The 18,124-nt window shown below is 37.5% G+C and overlaps 2 protein-coding genes across 11 annotated transcripts in view; both read left to right on the top strand.

The window, feature by feature from the left end:
* The first annotated feature begins 675 nt into the window (after positions 1-675).
* Positions 676-6,437, top strand: ftcdnl1 (formiminotransferase cyclodeaminase N-terminal like 1). 6 transcript variants are annotated; one of them, XM_024286956.2, is made up of 6 exons: positions 676-938; positions 2,387-2,504; positions 2,618-2,734; positions 2,865-3,020; positions 4,702-4,890; positions 5,674-6,437. In XM_024286956.2, the coding sequence occupies exons 1-6, from the start codon at positions 699-701 to the stop codon at positions 6,105-6,107; spliced, it is 1,254 nt and encodes a 417-aa protein (XP_024142724.2). In that variant the 5' UTR covers positions 676-698; the 3' UTR covers positions 6,108-6,437. The 6 variants fall into 6 exon arrangements, with proteins under 6 accessions (XP_024142724.2, XP_036065645.1, XP_024142723.1 ...); XM_036209752.1 differs by having other exon boundaries at positions 677-938; positions 2,639-2,734; XM_024286955.2 differs by lacking the exon at positions 676-938 and adding an exon at positions 1,326-1,525 and having other exon boundaries at positions 2,639-2,734.
* Positions 6,438-9,607: 3,170 nt separating this feature from the next.
* LOC112155374 (nck-associated protein 5) overlaps positions 9,608-18,124 on the top strand; it is a 51,975-nt gene continuing 43,458 nt past the window's right edge. For 2 of the 5 annotated variants that reach the window (XM_036209750.1, XM_024286949.2), the window contains exon 1: positions 9,609-10,171. The gene's annotated coding sequence lies outside the window, so the exon portion shown is untranslated. Of the gene's footprint in view, positions 10,172-18,124 lie in introns of all 5 variants that reach the window. The other 3 variants (XM_036209751.1, XM_024286952.2, XM_024286950.2) reach the window with 3 other exon arrangements.

The raw sequence follows: 18,124 nt of genomic DNA, 5'->3' as shown, positions 1-18,124 counted from the left end.
GAAGGACAGTCCAAAACAACAAAAATGGGTGAAGAAGTAAGTGTATGCAAGCAGTTTGGAGGAGGTTCATGGATGCAGTAAACCAGGATATGAAGATGATAGCAGGTGGATGATTCTGTGGTGACCCCTAAAGATAGCAGCCAAAAGATAAAACGGTCATGACAAAAACATCACTTTGTGCAAGGAAGCAGAAGCAGCAAATATACTGCTCCATGCATTTCACCTGCTATTGATTTAAACTGATCCTCTAAAAATGCAAATTTCTTCTGCATTTCTGGACAATAACCAATGAAGCATCAAGGTTCAAATCTTAAAAACATAATAACTTAGTATAATCAGATATTGTGTAGGATTTCTAAAAACTCTTTGATGTTAATGTTTGTTTAAGGAAATGCACCAAAGCACGTGCAAGTTGTTTCTGTAATAAAGGTGCAACAATTAATCAACTTAATCTGTGAATTAATTTATTTCCCCATGATCCAACTAGATTGGTCTGTTAGAAGCAAGTTACTAATCAAATTGACCTATACCATTATTAATGGTTTCACAATTAAATAAATTGATAGCATTTGAAATTGGAAAATACAATTTAGACTAAGGGACACATGTGATGGCAATTTAATGACACAAAAAAGCTAAATGACTCTGAAAAGCTAGTAAATCATTTAATGTATCGAGCCTTAGTTTCACTCACCTGAATGTCACCGTGGAAGAAGACAACATGCTTGTTAGGAGTCTTCCCACTCGAATGGGAGCCGCTGGAGTCGTCTGTGTCAGGCTGCAGCAGCAGCAGGTCGTTGACTCTGCTGGGATCACAGCCTGGAACTCCCCGCAGCCTCTGCAGCTTCTTCCCCAGGAGCTGGGAGGAGCTCATCCTCTCCGCCGACGTGACCACCTTCGCCACGGTTATGAGAGAAAGCCCTACCGCTACGGCTCTGGTGACTAGCATGTGACTCTAAAATAAACAGATGATTTGGCGTTTCCCCCTTTTTACTACGCAGTCCTTCATAATTCCGCGCTGCTGCTGTCGGTTAGCTAAATCCACGACGTATGGCACTTCCTGCTAGCAAAGATAGCACAGTTTTAACAACATGCTACATTAAAAAGGCTTATACTTATCGATGTATGTCGTTCTCAGGCTCTGTCCGTATAAAGTAATGTCTGTGTGGGGATAAATATGCACCATGTGTTTCGTTCTGACCATATTATGTCCACGAAGAGGCGCTGTTTGTTAAAAACACACTAAACCCCGGAACAGCGCACCCAAACAATCTTCTGCGCATGCGCACAGAGATTTCCATAAACCAGTAAGATAGTGCCCTTCAATCCACTTCCGGTTTTGATATAACGCTGTTAGTTGTGAGAAAAGTGATTATATTGATTTCATGCATATTGCATGGAATCATTTTATTTGTAAAGTTGGAAGAAACACAGAAAATGTATAATTAAACAACAATAGGTTATGTATATATGTACAGAAGTAAAAATACAAAGACGGAAGCTTACAAAGACCAAAATATATGGAGTGAGTCATCTTGCACTTCTTTCTCCACTTCAATTTTGGCTGAACTTAGAAAGTCGTGGGTGAAATCTGTCGTGAGAAAAACTCGTAACTATTTTGGGTCTACAATTGACTGCATCAAATGAAGTATACTATTGAAAAAGGGAAGCTAACTTGTCCTATCAAACACTGCAGTCTGTTAGCGCTGTCTTGACTTGTCCATACTGGCAAAAGCAGGTTATTGTAGGTTCTCCTCTGACCTGTTTCTGCAAAGTTCTTTACAACGTGGACTGTGAACCTGTTTGATAACTTAAGGATATTTACAAAACCAATTTAGAGTGCTGTGCAGAACATTTATATGAACCTCTGAGCCTTTGTTTGTAACAGCTGGAATACTCTGCAGAAAGGTAATCTTTACCCCAACAAAACTAACCACTTAATTCAGGTTTTAATTTAAAAATAAAAGTTATTACTAGAGTAATTTGTCATTTTTTTAATCTACTGCTGCTCACTAATGCATACAGCCCTACATCTATGCAATGCACAAATGCAAATAGTTTTTGTTGTTCTTTTAACACATTTTAATTGTATCTTTAAAATATATAACATTTGCAGACTCGTGTTTGTATCTTCCTCAGAAATGTTTATTTATGCTTACATGCTTTTTTTATTATTATTGTTCACTAGTACAAGCTGGCAGATTGGAGGAATTTTAGTAGGTTGCAGTAGAAATAGTAGGCTGCAAAATGTCAAAAACCTCTATGAAGACATATGTGTATATATATATATATATATATATATTCACTTGCAAAGCTTAAGCTCCAGAGTTTAAAGTCTTGAAGCCCCAGACTGCCATCTGTCATTTGAGTTTTGTTCCTGTTGTAGAGCATGAGTTCAAACACCTTAGGAAGACATCTGGTGGCGTGTCTCCTCAACATTTCTGAGGCGCGCAGGAAAGATCTGGTAGAAACTGTGGCCAGGGCTGCTTTGTACAACACTGAGGGTAAGCTTAGTGTCCTGACTTCACATATTTTCCTAAAATATTCAGAAGTTTGTGCCATTCTTTTTAAATACGAAATATTCTATATGTTTGAGATCATTTCCATTTGTACTTAGGTTTTCTTGATGATTCACCAGGTGTTAAGCGAGAGGGAACCACAGTGCTGAACATCTTCAATGATTATGACTACAACCGGTCTGTCATCACTATTGTTGCCTGTGTTGACTCAATCAGTAAGGATTTAAGTTTTTGTGCTGCACTGTTGCAAAACAGATTCTAATCTCCATTCCTCTTTGTTTTCTGCACTCATTGTATGAAACCTGAAATCTCTGAGATATTGTGAAATAATTTCATGTCTTTCAGGGGAGGCAGTTTTGTCTGCGTGTGTGAAGGCGTGCGGTCTGATTGACATGAGCGCTCACACCGGCGTTCATCCCTGTCTGGGTGCTGTTGACCTCATACCCATCTACCCTTTGGGAGAGGAGGTCGGAGTGGAGCATTGTGCTCAAGAAGCTCGGGGTGAGATCCTTTGTGTGTGAGTTTTAGTGAGCAATTAGCAGCAAGTGGAGTTATTGATCAGTTTCATTCTCTAAATTAGCCCTGCAGTGTCAAGTGTTTTTCTCTGTTTTGGGCAGAAAATTGTGTGGATTTCCATCCAGTGTGCAGCTTTTTTCTGTATTTGAAATTACTTTAAAAGCTTTTTCTCATTTGCTAATGGAAGTTGTATTTTTATGTTTTTAACCTTCACAGCAATTTCTTTTTTGCTAATAGTCAGTGTATCTAAAAAAAATAATAAAAAGATATATTAATGTATATATTCTGGCCTGTTTTATGTACCAGGATATGATAAAATAACATACTTTGACTCAAAACTTTGTGTCTTTTATAATATCATGAAAACATAGTAAGGGACCAGATGGGTCAGTTTATGGGAAATGAGTTTAATCTGGTAATCTTAGCAAAACCCTTCATTCTACTGCCTAACTAGCCACAAGAGATCTCAAGCTTGGGTCTCCCTGTGCCTGTCCCCAGCCCGGATAAAATACAGGGGAAGGCCATCCGTTGTAAAACTCTCTGCCAAACCACCTGTGCAAATCAGTGAAAGCGGATTTGCTGTGGCGACCCCTGAAGGAGCAACAACAAATACATATCGAATTGCAAGCTAAATTAATGGGCAAAAGTGTAGGTAGGTTGCTTGGTTACTATAAAAAAATAAAAATATTTTTTTTCTAAAATAAATAAATGCTTATTTAATAAAAGTATTAAAACAAACAAAATTAATAATTCAAAATAGCAATTTAAGCAATGAAAAACACAAGGATCTAAGGCATAGGGTTAAGCACGGTGGTGGAGGGGTGATGCTTTGGGCTTGTTTTGAAGTTGCCTGACTTGGACATGTTAGAATAATTTTGTCAGTTACAAACTCAAAGGAAAAGCGGAGTAATTTGGAGTCTAATATTTGATCACGAGTTTGTGAGTTTAGGTTTGGCTTAAACATCAGAACCACTAGATTAAAGGGGATGTTGCTGTTCCCCTGTAAAAGTCTGAAACTCTCCTTGATGAAAAGGTTGTGAAAGGATTTTTATTTGAATTGTGCAAACAGCAATAAACTCTGAAAAGCTTAGAATAGCAATATGTTTTAGAAAAATGTTAATGGATTAATAATAGGCAAAAATAAAGTTAAATTATGGCTGCTAAGGAAGGGTTCTAACTAATTAGGAGGTGTAAATACTGATTCACGCCCTATTTCTGGATGGAGGTGTATGAGGTTTTTGAGTGTAGATTATTTTTTTATACAATCACACACAAGAAACAGCAGGCTTTTATGTTTTGTGTGTTTTTTTGTGTTTCTGGAAGGAATCTAGCTGTTAATGACGTGATGCTCATTTTTTCCTCCGTGCTGTTGATGAGTCTCACACTCTACCAGTTGACTTGGCAGCGACTTGTCCTGCTGATAATGAGCAGGCGCACAGCACGTGTCCGATGGTGTGCTAATTCACTTTTGTGTGGTTGTGTAACGTTAATAGAAAAGTGCATGCCGCTGTATGCGCACATGCATGTGACAACTTGTCCACGCGTCCCCTAATTTTCCATCCGTCTGACCGACGCCCCCCTCAGGTGTGCTTATTCTCCCGTGTTTGTGTAAAGTGTGCGTCTGCTGTCAGCTGAAATATATCTGTGCTCGTTTCTTGTTGCTCAGCTGTGGCTCAGGGACTCACAGAGAGGGTCCAGGGAGCCAGTGCCTTTCTGTTCGGCTGGGCAGACTCCCGTTTGCAGCGGGGGCTGGCACAAAGGAGAAAGGAGATGGGTTGGTTTAAGAAGACACCTGACATGAAGGCTGTCCGGCCTGACGTGGGTCCACAACCACAGAAACGATACGGCCTCACAGGTGAGACAGCCCGCCTATAGCTAGCTAAAATGGAGGAATGTGCAGGTACAATAGAAATAGATCAAATGTTATATCCCAACTGGCAGATTTTATTTAAATAAGAGAAAAAAAATTGTCCTATTTAAATTCTAGTTATGAAGACATGTTTTTTTTCTTAAATTAAGAATATTTTGTTACTGAAAAACTTTTCTTTCAAACAGAAAATTAGGCATTTTTTTCAACAAACATATTTTAGTTTCTTAAAATTCAAGTTTCTGCAGTGAACATTTTATAAACAAATGTTTACTTTTTTTTGCATTTATGTTTGTATTGCAAATTCTAATGTCTCCCTATTTTTTGTTTGTTGTGTAGTTAAACCTTGAATAACCTGCCAAGCTTTTCCTAAACTTTCTTTGTAGTTTTTGAAAGTAAGAAACTAAAAGTGTTACCTGAGGAAGAGGTACAGCAAATTTAGGTGGAGGGGACTTCCTTCAACCATTCAAACCAGTTACTAGTACAAGATACAAAGAAACAAAATTTAAAAAGCAGCTTTATTAAAATACCACCCTGATAATATTTGGTCTATTTTATTCAATTCTTTCCAGTGGTCTTTTATTATGATTATACTGTTTTTAACCAAAATTCAAAAACCTGAGCCTTGCCTCTGAGTTGTGGGCGGGACTATTGGTGCAGAGTAAGCCTGCCCCTACTTCCCATCATCCATCTTTTTACACTATCTTGCATTTTTGCTTTCTTCAATTTTCGTAACACGTCACATACAAACGTCGTCTGACTCATCTGCAGGTGTTGGAGCCAGCCCGTACGTAATGAACTGCAACGTCACCATTGACACTCAGGACATCTCTGTGGGTCGCAGCATCGCCACAGCCATCAGGGAGTCCACCCCCGGGGGCCTCCCTGGTGTTCAGGTTCTGGCTTTACCACACGAGGGAACTGTTGAAATCGCTTGTAATGTGGAAAGCGTGAAGGGGGACCCCCCCTGCCACCTGGCAGCTGAACCTTGGCCATCGTTCACCATAGACGGACAGAAATACTGTCACCCGCCGGCATCTCTCATCACAGCCAGGGTAGCAGAGCTAGCAGGAAGGCAGGGGGTCGGCTTAAAGGGCACGGCTCTGGTTGGGTTCACCCCCCATGAGTGCAGGAGCTTAGCAGAGTTTGCTTTATCGCAAGGAATTGCAGAATTTTGGAAGGAGCAGCGCAGGATTCGCATGTAAAAGGAATATTTTTGTCAAACCTGTGAAATGCAATAAAGTAAGGCTATATCTTTGAGTGATGAGATGGATATTTGATCTCCTAGAGCTAATACTTTTAGTGTTTTTAATTGAAGTAAATCTTTCTTACATAACCAGTCATTATTCGTCTAAATCCTTATGTAACAACATTTTACAACAGAAAAAATATACCTGAGTGTAGATAGATTAAACTAACTAATTTCATTCTCAGGAAAATCTTTCTTTTAATATCATCTTCTGAGGGTTTTGTGCCAATATACTGTTACACCATAAACAAAAAAATCTCATATTAAAGTTGCAAACTGCCATACAGTGTTTGTTTGTGTTTTTTCTCTTGTGATCACCTGCATTATTTATGTTTCTGTAGTCTGGAATAATTGAATGACGTCTCATCGGGGGATGTCTCTCTTCTTCAGCAAACATATTCAGGCTTATTGGAAAAGACAAGGGTGGCACGGTGGAGCAGTGGTTAGCACTGTGGCCTCAATATGGATGGTTCAAGTTGAGCTGCATATCTTCTTTGCCCTGTAACATGTATTCTTTTAGTTTCACATGACATTACAGTGCTCAGGTTTGCACTTTATGGCTTTAAAAGTTTTCTCTCTTCATAATCACTTATCGAATTGTTGTGTAACACCCTAGTGATACAAAATTACTTACAAGCCTAATACATCATGATGGACTAAAATCATTAAACACTGAATAAAACCAAAACATCAACTCTTGTTTCCCTTTAATTGGGAAGCAAATACTTGTTTTTTAGCCTATTCAGTCACACCTGCATATGCTAGGATCATTTCTGATTCAAAGCTGATGTTGTCAATATCAGGAAGCTGTAACTGCTATAAAATCTATTAAAAAATTACAAAAAACGGATGTTTTTTAAAATGGTTTTACCCAAACAGAATATGTTTTCATCATCTTTACTTCATGTTTAACGCATGATTTGATTTTTTTCCCATTTTAATTTCATTCAAAAGCATTATCTTTTACAATGGTATACAAATATCTCTTAATGTTTCAAATGAAACATGTCGCTAACTACTAATTTTCCTCAGTAAATTATGTTTTTTAGCCAAACTTTTACACATAACACTGTAACACTTTTGGTAAAATGCAAAACAATTTAGATAATAGGTATAACATTTTAGAGCATTTTATTCCTCATATTTTTATTAATTCTGTCAAAATTGTGTGAAACCCACTTTAATCTAAATGTTAACTCACTGAAAGATTTGAGGATTTATTGGTAAATTCAAACATTTTCCTCTCAGAGCAGAATGGTTTGTCCCACTAAAGTATTCTCAGAAGTGGAATTTAAAACAGAACTTTTCCTGTGGACATTATGTGTCATTTCCTGTTTTGGAGCCAACAACCTTTGTGCTTCCTGATGAGCCTCTGATGATGAGACTTTTCCCATCGTTATCCCATCAGCTTGACTGTGTGGGAGAGTCACCATCTGCTCCAGGAGCAGCTTGTTTTTAACACAGACTGAAGCTCACAGAAAAATCTACAAGTTCAGTTCAGCTTTATGAGAAAATTTGAAGAAGAATTTGGAAGCACAGGTTAAGATTGTTATTCACAGGATTAACCATTAGGATCTGGCTTAAAAATACACCAACCTCATTGGATTCTTTTAATCATTCTCAAAGAAGGAGATTAAATAAATGACCATCTACAAAATTAGGCATTCTCACTTTTTTTTAACTGTATCGGTCTGCTGTAAATCCTGAGAACATGCCAGAGACGTGTGGGAGTCCGGAATGCTGATGAAACATTCGGCATTCCGGATGTTCCCACTGTGTTTCAACACCACCTGCTGTATTTCGAATAACTGCTTTTCACTTCCCGCCCTACATCCCTGACATTTCCACTTCTGCCTGCCTGGATTTAGTGTCTTATTCCAGGCATTAACTGGAAAACCTAATCAACTTCCAAGTTGTCATGGTTACTCGTCATAACATATTAAAAAGTTGCTGCAGATTTGCCAGCAATATTTCCTCTAGGATGTGCAGCATCCACAGCAAAATCTTCAAAGAAAAATAAATAGATAAAAAATGAATTTAATTTTGACATAAATTTAAACGAGAATATTATAACGTCTTATGTTATATGAAATTTGCATCCATTTCACATATAGTCTACATCACCTACATTATGGGCTCTAATCTGTTAATCTCTTTGTACAAGGAGATTAAAAATTGAGCTGTCTTCTGGTTTCCCGGCATCACCGTCCAAGTTTGGCACTCTTTCTGGGAGATGGATGGAAGAACTCTTTACGCAAGAAAACTGCATCATTTATAAACGCACGTGCCCGTCTCTGGAGAAGTATGTCATGCATCTCCCTCTTTTGTGCTCCTTCTCTCCGCTATCTTGTCTCTCATTCACAGACATACATGCGCCTTCACTCTATAGTTTGAGCACATACACTTTAGTACACTCAGCCTGCGAGGCGTGGGAGCATCAAGGCCTAATGTAGGTCACGGCGTTGGCCCAGAGGTATCCTGCTCTCCTCAGTCACTCAGACATATTTATGCACTTTTTTTTAAATACACAACAGCAAAACTGATAAAATCTTTTTCTACTATCAAATAATTTAGTTTTAAGTTCCCTAAAACCTATTAGCTTTGTAATTCCTTTTTCAATATAGCTGCAACACAACGGCCATAACCACCTATTATTAAATTATGGCAGATCCCATGGAAGATCACCACCTTATTACCCATTTAATTTAATCCCTTAATTCAATTTGTCCTGTGGGATCAATGGGAGTCTTGTGGAATCTGAGCGCTTGAACCAAACCCTCATCTTTTATTTGTAGTTTCTATAGCACGAATCTGTGCATTTTGCTGGAATAAAGACGCATTTTGAACCGCACTGCTGCAAATTTCAGCGCATCTTTGCTGCAGAGGCGCCGTAAGATGCCTTTGATTTGAGTTAACGTGACAGCGCATCATCCGGGAGACGACTCTCCATAGAACGGAACAGAAATGGAGCTTATTTCTCTGCGCTCTTCAGCCTTTCTATAAATATTCCAAAGCTCTATGTTCTCAGTCTCTCTCCTCTTCTTCTTCTTTTTTTTCCTTTTTCTGTTTTTTCTCTGTTCCCACCCTCCCTCCCTCCCTGTTTCTCTCTTCTTTTCCCTTTTTGTCCATTTTTTTCCATGCACAGTGCCTCCCACGTCTCCCTCCATCCCTCGGCCTCTCTGTCATGTGATGTAAAGAAATGTGTGTTTTGTTGGTTTGCAATAAAACTGTCTCATATTTTACAGTGGTGAAATTATAGATTCAATGTTTTCCTCTTTTAATTTCTTGCAGGAATATTTGATGATGCTGCAAACTCATCACATATTGCAGTCAACCAATCCCATCCATCAACCTACTAAATGGCTAATCATGGATTTGAAATATTTGTCTTTAATTTCTAATCTGCATCCTACCTAACCTATCAGTGCGAGGAGTAAGCATGCCACCTATGAAGTCAGCAGTCCCCAACCCCCACCCTGACACATGTTCAACATCCTCTGGGCACGGGCGGCACAGAGCACCGAGACACAGCTGAGAATTAAAGAGAGAGAGCGCTCAGTGAAGTGGAAATTTGTGTGAGCATCAGAAAAGGACAGAAATAGAGCGATAAAGCAGTGAATTAAGCAGAGGCAGGCAGAGAGGGGGGAGGAGGAGAAATGGAGACGGTCTTTGAGTGAGGCGGAGATGCTGCGTGCAGGAGAGATCCTCTCGGGGCTGAGAGCCTCCGTCTTGTTTTGTGGACGTGGATTTGCTCCCATCTGAGCCTTGGTGGAATTCGTTGCACATCTGCAGACGGAGGATGGGACTGTGGCTGGTCGTGAGGATCCATCTTGGCCTGCGATTTCTGCATCCTTCCCTGTGAGGATGGCTGGAACGGCACTGACCCAGATTGTGGAATCGTGGTTGTTTGCCGAGCTCCGCTCCTCCTCCGATCTGCCAATGTGAAGGTGTGTGATGGATCCCTGCAGAGACCTCTCAGCCTGCTGACTCTGCTGATATTTGTCTCCACGGATACACAGGGTAAGGATGCAGCACTGTGACCTGCACGCTCAGATGTTGTTTTTTTTGTCACACGCATGCTGCTTGTTTATCAAGACACACGAGATGTTTCTCACAGTCATAGCAGACGGAATATGAACTGGGTGCCATGTTGAATGCAAGCACCATGCACAGTGACTATTTATATATAATGTATGGCCTGGGGTTATCATTGTGTGCAACAAGTCAGTGTGTTCCTCTAAAGTAATGCTAAAGCAGGCTAAGATAGAGTAGACCTGGATAAATAATTCAAGTCTCTTGGTTTGTGAAAGCTCTTCCTCTTTATGCGGAGTAAAGAAGAAAATGCTTCTGATGACCTAGAGTCTGATCAACACATATCTGAATTACGTCTTTTCATATGGTGGGAGATGAAGGGGAAAATAGAAACACGTTCATATGAGTGATGGCTGACTTTAGTCGTAATAAGTTTTATTTTTTCAACCAGTGAGCTCTTCCCATTTATGTTATTTAACCACAAGAATAACCTCACACAGCATTTAATCTTAATTATCTTTAGTAAAATATTTTAAAGATTTTTAGAAACATTTAATTAATGAATTTAAAATTTTTGTTTTGCTCCAGTTTTATGTTTTTGATTATTCTTTCATACTTTTGTGGTAAACTTTCCAGTGGGATCAAATCAGATAAACTGTGCTAAAAAACAATACTCTTAAGAACTCACTTTGTTGTCTTTTGTCTTTAACTTTTTTCCATATTTTTTAATTGTCTTTTAAAGCAAAGTTGTATAATATTTGTTAGATATACAAAATGAACTTTTGTTTATGGTGTTTTAGGACATAAACTTTGTTTTAAAGTTGGAGGAATGAACAATTTTCCAGAATATTTTTGTAGGGTGGGTCACAATTATTAGATTATTATTGTTTTTTTTATATCATGCTGTCCTGATTAATCTCAGTCTATTTCCATTAGTATGTTTTACTGCAACAACACGACTGTTTTTGTCATTCTGATGCTGAATGAGTCATGATCAGCTCCTCCCCGGGAACAGGGTGTCAGTCCATCACGGAGAAACACAAAACAAACAAGAGTGGACGTTCATCTGTCTTTTTTTAGACCAAAAAAACGGCTTGTTTTGGTGATAATGGGAGGAGAGAATGAACTTACAGAGAAAGATAAAGACTGCACAGATTTCACACAGAGAATTTGCATACAAAAAATGCTGCTAAAGAAAGAATGACTAGGAAATATCAATATTAGATTATTTTTTATCAGTATATCAAAAACAGACGGTGCAAAAACTCATAATTTAATCAATATTTGATGATACTACCTTTTGCTTTCAAACCAGCATCAATTCTTCTAGGTACTTGTGCACCAAGACAGTGATTCTGGATTATTCTCAGCTGTGTTATCAGACAATTATACCAAGTAGATGCAAATGAGCATTAATGTCACACAGAAGTTGAAACCCAGTCATGAACTGAAACTACTACCATGGAGAGGTTGTGAAAGACAGTGGCAGGATTGAACAAAGCAAGTTCTACTGCATCAGAAAGACCTCTCACAGACAAAGATTTCAAAGGCAGACTGAAGTTTCATGATGACATGACCAAGATTTATGAAAAAACAAGCAAAACTGAGGATTGTAGGTGCTGTGGTCGGCCAAGTTGTGCAGCAGATAAAAGTAGCGGGTCAGAACTGATAGGTACACCCATCAACTCACATCTATGTCCAGAGAACTGTGCTGCCAAAAAGCCAAACCTCTGATTAGGAAACAAGGTCAAGCGACTCAAGTACGCATGAGAACATAGGAACTGGGGGGTAGAAATGGCAGCAGGTGCTCTGGGCTCAATGTTTGACGTAAGTAGAAGACAGTTTGTTGGATGATTGGCTGGAGAACGGTACAATAATGAGTGTAATTCCATTAGGGAGGTCTGAGAAAAATGTATTTGCTAACACAATATTCAGCATTGTTGCTGACTCCAGTAAGGAATAATTGGTGAATGGATCTCGAGGCCTAGTGAGATCTTGTAGGAGTGGGGCTAGTTGTGAATGAAAGTGAGTTTGACAGCGTGGGAAAACAGAGATGACAGCAGCCAAGAGTCCAAGTCCCTCAGATGTGAGGATGTAGAAGCTTCATGCTAGAAATGACTAAATAGCTTCATATATCACTTCTTTAAGGTTACTAATCTACCAAAACTCTGAAGCTAAGTCCACGCCGCCTTTGGCCACGTCCCAAGACAAGTCTATGTAAATGCATGTTCTGGACTTCTGCGTTTAAAACATATATTTAAAACTTTTGCATTCATGTGTTGCTACGGAAGATTCTATAACCATTTTCTGGCTCTATGTACAAAAAAGTTAAACTGGGTTGAACTTGTGGCACCTGTCTGACCACCCACCTATTCCCAATAGTTTTAGTGAAAAATTAAGATAGGATAGAAGCTTTAATAATACAGAAGGAAATTCAAAAGTGGCCATCTGCTTCCATTCACCACACAATACAATTAACAATTAAAAGAAAGCAATAAAAACACTAAAAATCAATTTGTTATAAAATAGTAAACATTCTAATTAAAATATAATAAATCTATAATATAGCAAAATTTAAAGCAATAAAACATTCAAAAATTAAATGTATTGAGGTATCTCTCTACTTTTGATGATAAAACGGCAGATTTTTATGATAAAGGGGGAACTGGATTGAATGACATTTTCATAGAAAATCTGTCTAAAGATTGTTCTTTAAACAGAAAACAGATACTATCTGTCTTGAAGACCGTTTCCTCAGAATAAGACCCATGAAAATATTCATATTATTGACCTAAAATGTTAAGAACTTAAAACAGATATTTGCATTTATTTTTCAGAAAGCATGGAAAAAAATAACAAATTCACTTTGTCCATGTAGCTTCCATTGAAGATCTTTAATTTCTCGCTATTCCTCTTATAAAAGTGCAAACTGTACATAAAAGATATAAATAGTGACTTCCAGGTTGAAGCATGCTTTTAAATAAAAGCTAGACCTGTATAACAAGTGGTTATCTTGACTCAGGTATAAATTACTGACCAATATGTGATTTATTTTTCAAACTTAATGCTTTAATTTTGCAGTTCATATTAAAGTTACAGAAACAAAACATTTTACTTAAGAGAGTAGAGACTGTTGAACTCCCAGATCAAAAATGTCCAGTTTGGAGATAATCACAAATCGTCTCAAATGATCTCAAATCAAACCAATGCTTTAAATGATCACACACTTTTTGACAGTTTTCAAAGCCATTGTTGTAAATATCACAATAAGGGATACGTTTGTGAGTGGACTCTAAAGTAGTTCTCTTTTTTAAATATAGAAATGGTCTAATAACATCTTTGAATGTATCATTAAGATGACTTTAGTTTTATTTAAATAACAAAACATGTGGAAGTTTAAACATCATTTTTATTCAAAGGTTAATTGCTGTCAAATCTATATAGAGGTCCCTCAGTATATTGTGTTGTTCTTCAGTTTATTGTTTACATCCTTTCTTGACCTTTTTCTACAGCGTACTGTTCTGTGTCCTGATTGGCTGTTGACCTTGTTATTGTTAATCTACTGTTCAGAATGTGTTAAGTTTGTCACATTTGCATTAATCTTCTATCGCAATTTTAATTCTGTAAAATTAGACTTATTTTTCCATGAAGGTTTGAACTTTAAAAGTTTAAAAAAGAGAGAAAAGTGTGAAAACGTTTGTGTCTGTTAGAGAATAGTGTATAATTCATCAATTTGCATGTGGGTCTCAGAGTTGCTAAACGCCATGATGAGTTTTGTGCAGCATCAATGACGTCTCATCATTTGGTCCCACAGTTTCTAGGATCACCAGGTTAACGTCTGGTCATAATCGGCAGCACGGGGGCTGGGGGGTGACTGGAGGGTGGCAGTCTGAAATCGGCCCATCATCAGATAATTTTATTGTTTCTTTAAGATTATTAATGGCCTAATTCTGTTGGTAAGGTATAAAAATGTGATTATAGGTTATGAACCAGATAATGGTAAGGTAGAGCTGGGATTATTTAAATTCACTCCCTTTCACTCCCTTTCATACAATCTATAATTTGCTGCCTAGTTATCCAATGTATCTTTGCACACTTGTAAATCTCGGTTGATTCATGCATTATTCTTGTCTTGATTGCTAGAATAAATCATTTTAAATCAAATCAAGATTTTGGGGACCTTTGACTCTCTCCTATCAGTCAATTATTGTGCTGCTGCCTTCCTGTCACTGGACCGCCACAGATCGACCTCCAAATGTACCTGGGGGGCCACTGACAGAAGCCAAAAAATCATCCGTTTGCCATCAAGTATGGATTAATTTTTTTTGAAAATCACTGCAGGTACTGCACAACAATTTACCCGAATTTGCCAAAAAAGGTCTGTATTGGTCGCCGTGCGGATGCATTATGGGATATGTGACTATAGTCTAATCCTACTATGCGTATTTCCTTTATCACGGATTGTTTTTAGAACGTAACCCCCACGATAAACGAGGGAGCACTGCACTATTACACAGAAGAAAACTCATATTTCTTGTTGTTATGGCATAAGTAAACACAATGATAGAATGTGTATCGGTAATATTAGCTGGATCACAAGTTTATAACAGAACCACTTTGCAGGTTAACTGTTCATTGGGGAAGTTGAGTGGGTATGCATTTTCTATTTATATTTATCTCATGTTTGCCTGTTTAATATCATATTTTAAACATTACTACAATCCCTTTGTCTCGACATTATGGATATATGGAGGGAAAAACTCAAAGAGTGAACAGAGAAGTGATTCAAGACAGTGACGAGGCAAATGTGGCAGCTGTGAATTACTGTGACTAAACTAAAAATGAACAATTAGGCTCTGTCCCTGATGGCATCAACGTCCACACAGACTCAACTGCCACACTGATTACTGCACCTACACTCAGCTTTCAAGGGGGGTTGTTACATTTTATTATTTGGTTTAAGCTTCACTTTCAGAATCACACTAGTATGCCATCCTAAAATGTAAACACTAAAGCAGGAAGACTGTAAAGAGCAAATATTGAGAGGCGATTGCTTTGGTGGCTGACCTCATGGTTTTTGGAGTGGAAAGGCAGTAGCTCTGGGCTAGTGGGGAAGCATTGTCTTCATGTTTGATAATGCATCTGATTGGGGTCCTAGATCACGGAATTATGCGGCCACATGAAAGGGGTCAGCTGCAGCCTAAAGGTTGAAAGTTTCTGAGAAAAAAGAAAATAACTTTAGAAAATTGAGGAGCAACCAGGATTTCTGAAAGAAAGTAAGGTACAAATAGCATAAGTTACAACTAAATCAATATATGAGGCAATAATTCACTTAAATTGTGCTATTTTGGTTGTTTTTCTCCACAGCAAAAAAACAGAACCAAAAAAGTTGGTCCTACAATACATAGAAAAATAGCTTTTGGCTTTACGTTGTGCTCCCCTCACTGAGATATAAGAAAGTAACTATTATCCTTTGAAGGTATAAAGCAAAGCTTTAAGACTTGCTGTGAATTTGGCAGTGAACTTCACAGTAAAGCTCAGTAAATCCCTCCGCCTGCAGTCTCCTCCACAATTTCAGCTCTCAGGAAGAAAGCTAAAAAAAAAAAAAAGCAAAAATCATAAGGTGCACGGTGTTCACAGCTTTTAGGCGCTAAATGCTGACTGTGAGCTGTCAGATCAAAACAAGAATTGTGCCAAAAGCAAAGTGATAGTATGATTGTCGTGTTCAGTAAAATAGCACCTCTGAGTATTCTGCAGGTTCCCTTCAAGACTCCAAGCAGCTAAGGTTCTAACATATATTGATTATTTTGTGTAAGAAATCAATAATAACTTTAATTAACACACCTGCAAGTCACTTTAGCATTTTCAGGAAATTCTGTTGCATAAATTCAATATTTCAAGTGTTGTTGGGATTCAAGAGACGGTCAAACACAAGTTACCAGGTACTGTTGGTATTAATAAAGTGATATATATTCATCAAATTACTGTCTTCAAGTTTATTTGCTTTTTTAATAAAGTCAAAAACAGAAAAACTGCTGGTAAAATCATTGAAAGGACGTACAAAAAATAAAAAAATAGCAGCAATAAAAATAATTTTCTGTGTCTTCCTATTTGCAGCTGAGGTGTGAACATTAAAGAGTTGAAGCCTTTGCAGCATCAAGGGCGCACGGAAAATATCGCAGCTAAAAATATCTCAGCCCAAAACTATTTGTGGAATGAAAGAAGAGAAGGATGCATAAAATCTGCATGTTTAGCTGATAAATTAAAACCCTCATAAATGTTGTCCTGGATTAGACGGATTCGTGACTGGCAGTTAATTCATTCCCAGCACTGAAGTTTGATGGGCTTTCTGGACGTAATTGCAAATATACAGAGTCCTTTCCAGTTTTTCAAAGCTACAAATGTGCATCTTGCTGGATGCTGCTAGTGTCAGTAATAAACAAAACAAAGTCAAAGTCATGGCCTTTTAAGTGAAGTGACTAAATTCTTGTGGGTTTTTTTGTAAAAAAATTTTGCAACAAAAGAATTCTCAAAAAATCAAATAGTTTTTAATATTAAATTTGGACTTAAAATATGCAATAATGAAAAAAGATGTGATTAAGTAGTTATAAGCATTTTTTTTACATTGTAGGTCATGTACAGGGCAAAATACCAAATACCAAAATACTTGATTAATTTAATTTAATTTTAGTATAATTGTTTAAAAATTGGATTCTTCTTTTTTTAATCATAATCAGCAGATATACTGTCACATGTGTTGACAAAGCATGAGACAGAAACCAATATTTATGTTTATAAAAAACATTTTTTTTTACCTAACTAGAGATTTCAAATGATAAAAAAACAATTAATTTTCACGATCACATTTATCATTCCTTTACAACAGAGTATTAAGGTCAGTTTACAAACTTTTCTTTTAATTTAAGAGAAAAAAATATATAATATTACTTTTTTTGTTGGCCCTAAAACTCTGTTTTATTTCTTTAATAAAAGTGGAGGAAATTCTTTTCTTGCTGGTAAAAAATAGAAATACATTTGATGAATGATTGTAGAGTTTTTCCAAGTTGAAATTGATTTTATTCAGGTTCAGTTTTCAAACCTAAATCACAGATTACCTGTCAAACTTGATAAATCGGGTCATAATGCATAAAAAGGCCCGCGTACCTTTTAACACTGTGAGTAATGTGGTCTGTTGTGCTGCAGGCTTTGTGTTTCCAGTATAATGCACATATTTTCAGTTAATAGAGCATTATTAAACCAGTGCTTCCATACAGAACACATAGCTGGTTGATATCTCAATCCACAAAGCCAAGAAATGATTCATGAGAAATGATGGGGAATTGATCGCAAATTTGCCATCTACAGTGAATATAAGTACATACAGCAACTGAAAAAGCTGCCGTATAATGTAGTCGTACTAATATAATCGTGAGGGGAATATAAACTTAAATTTAATTGCAACCATTTGGCAAGAAAGTTATAAAAAAAGCCTTAAAACAGGTGGGCGGAGACTAAGAATTCACCTTTCTTTTTAGAAACATGTACAAATAATAAACTGTTTTTATATTTAATCATTAATTCAAAGCAACATTTAGAGTCTGTCACTGAGTTATTGGTCACTGGTTGTTTTCTGCTCAGTTCCAAAAGACACTTTAGTTTCCTGATGTGTGCTGAGTAACATGAGCGCTCGGCCTGATGGTCCTGCTGTTTATTCCGAGCAGCTCAAAGAGTCACAAGATCAGGCTAAAGGCTGCATCAGCAGGATTGTGATTTCAGGGAAAAACACGCATACCCTTGATCTCCAGGGGGCAAAATCTCCCCGGCTGTGCTCCAAATTCACTCCAACGTCAATGCCTCGGGGTGAGCTGCTGTCTTGATTATACCAAATTAGCCTTCCACCCACCCAAAAGGAAGACACGTAATTATCCAATTTAAGCTAAG

Source organism: Oryzias melastigma, linkage group LG21 (genome assembly GCF_002922805.2).
Source record: "Oryzias melastigma strain HK-1 linkage group LG21, ASM292280v2, whole genome shotgun sequence".
In the NCBI taxonomy this organism is placed as follows: Eukaryota; Metazoa; Chordata; class Actinopteri; order Beloniformes; family Adrianichthyidae; genus Oryzias; species Oryzias melastigma.
The sequence above is the reverse complement of the archived record's forward strand: the minus strand, read 5'-3'. Positions and strand labels throughout refer to the sequence as shown.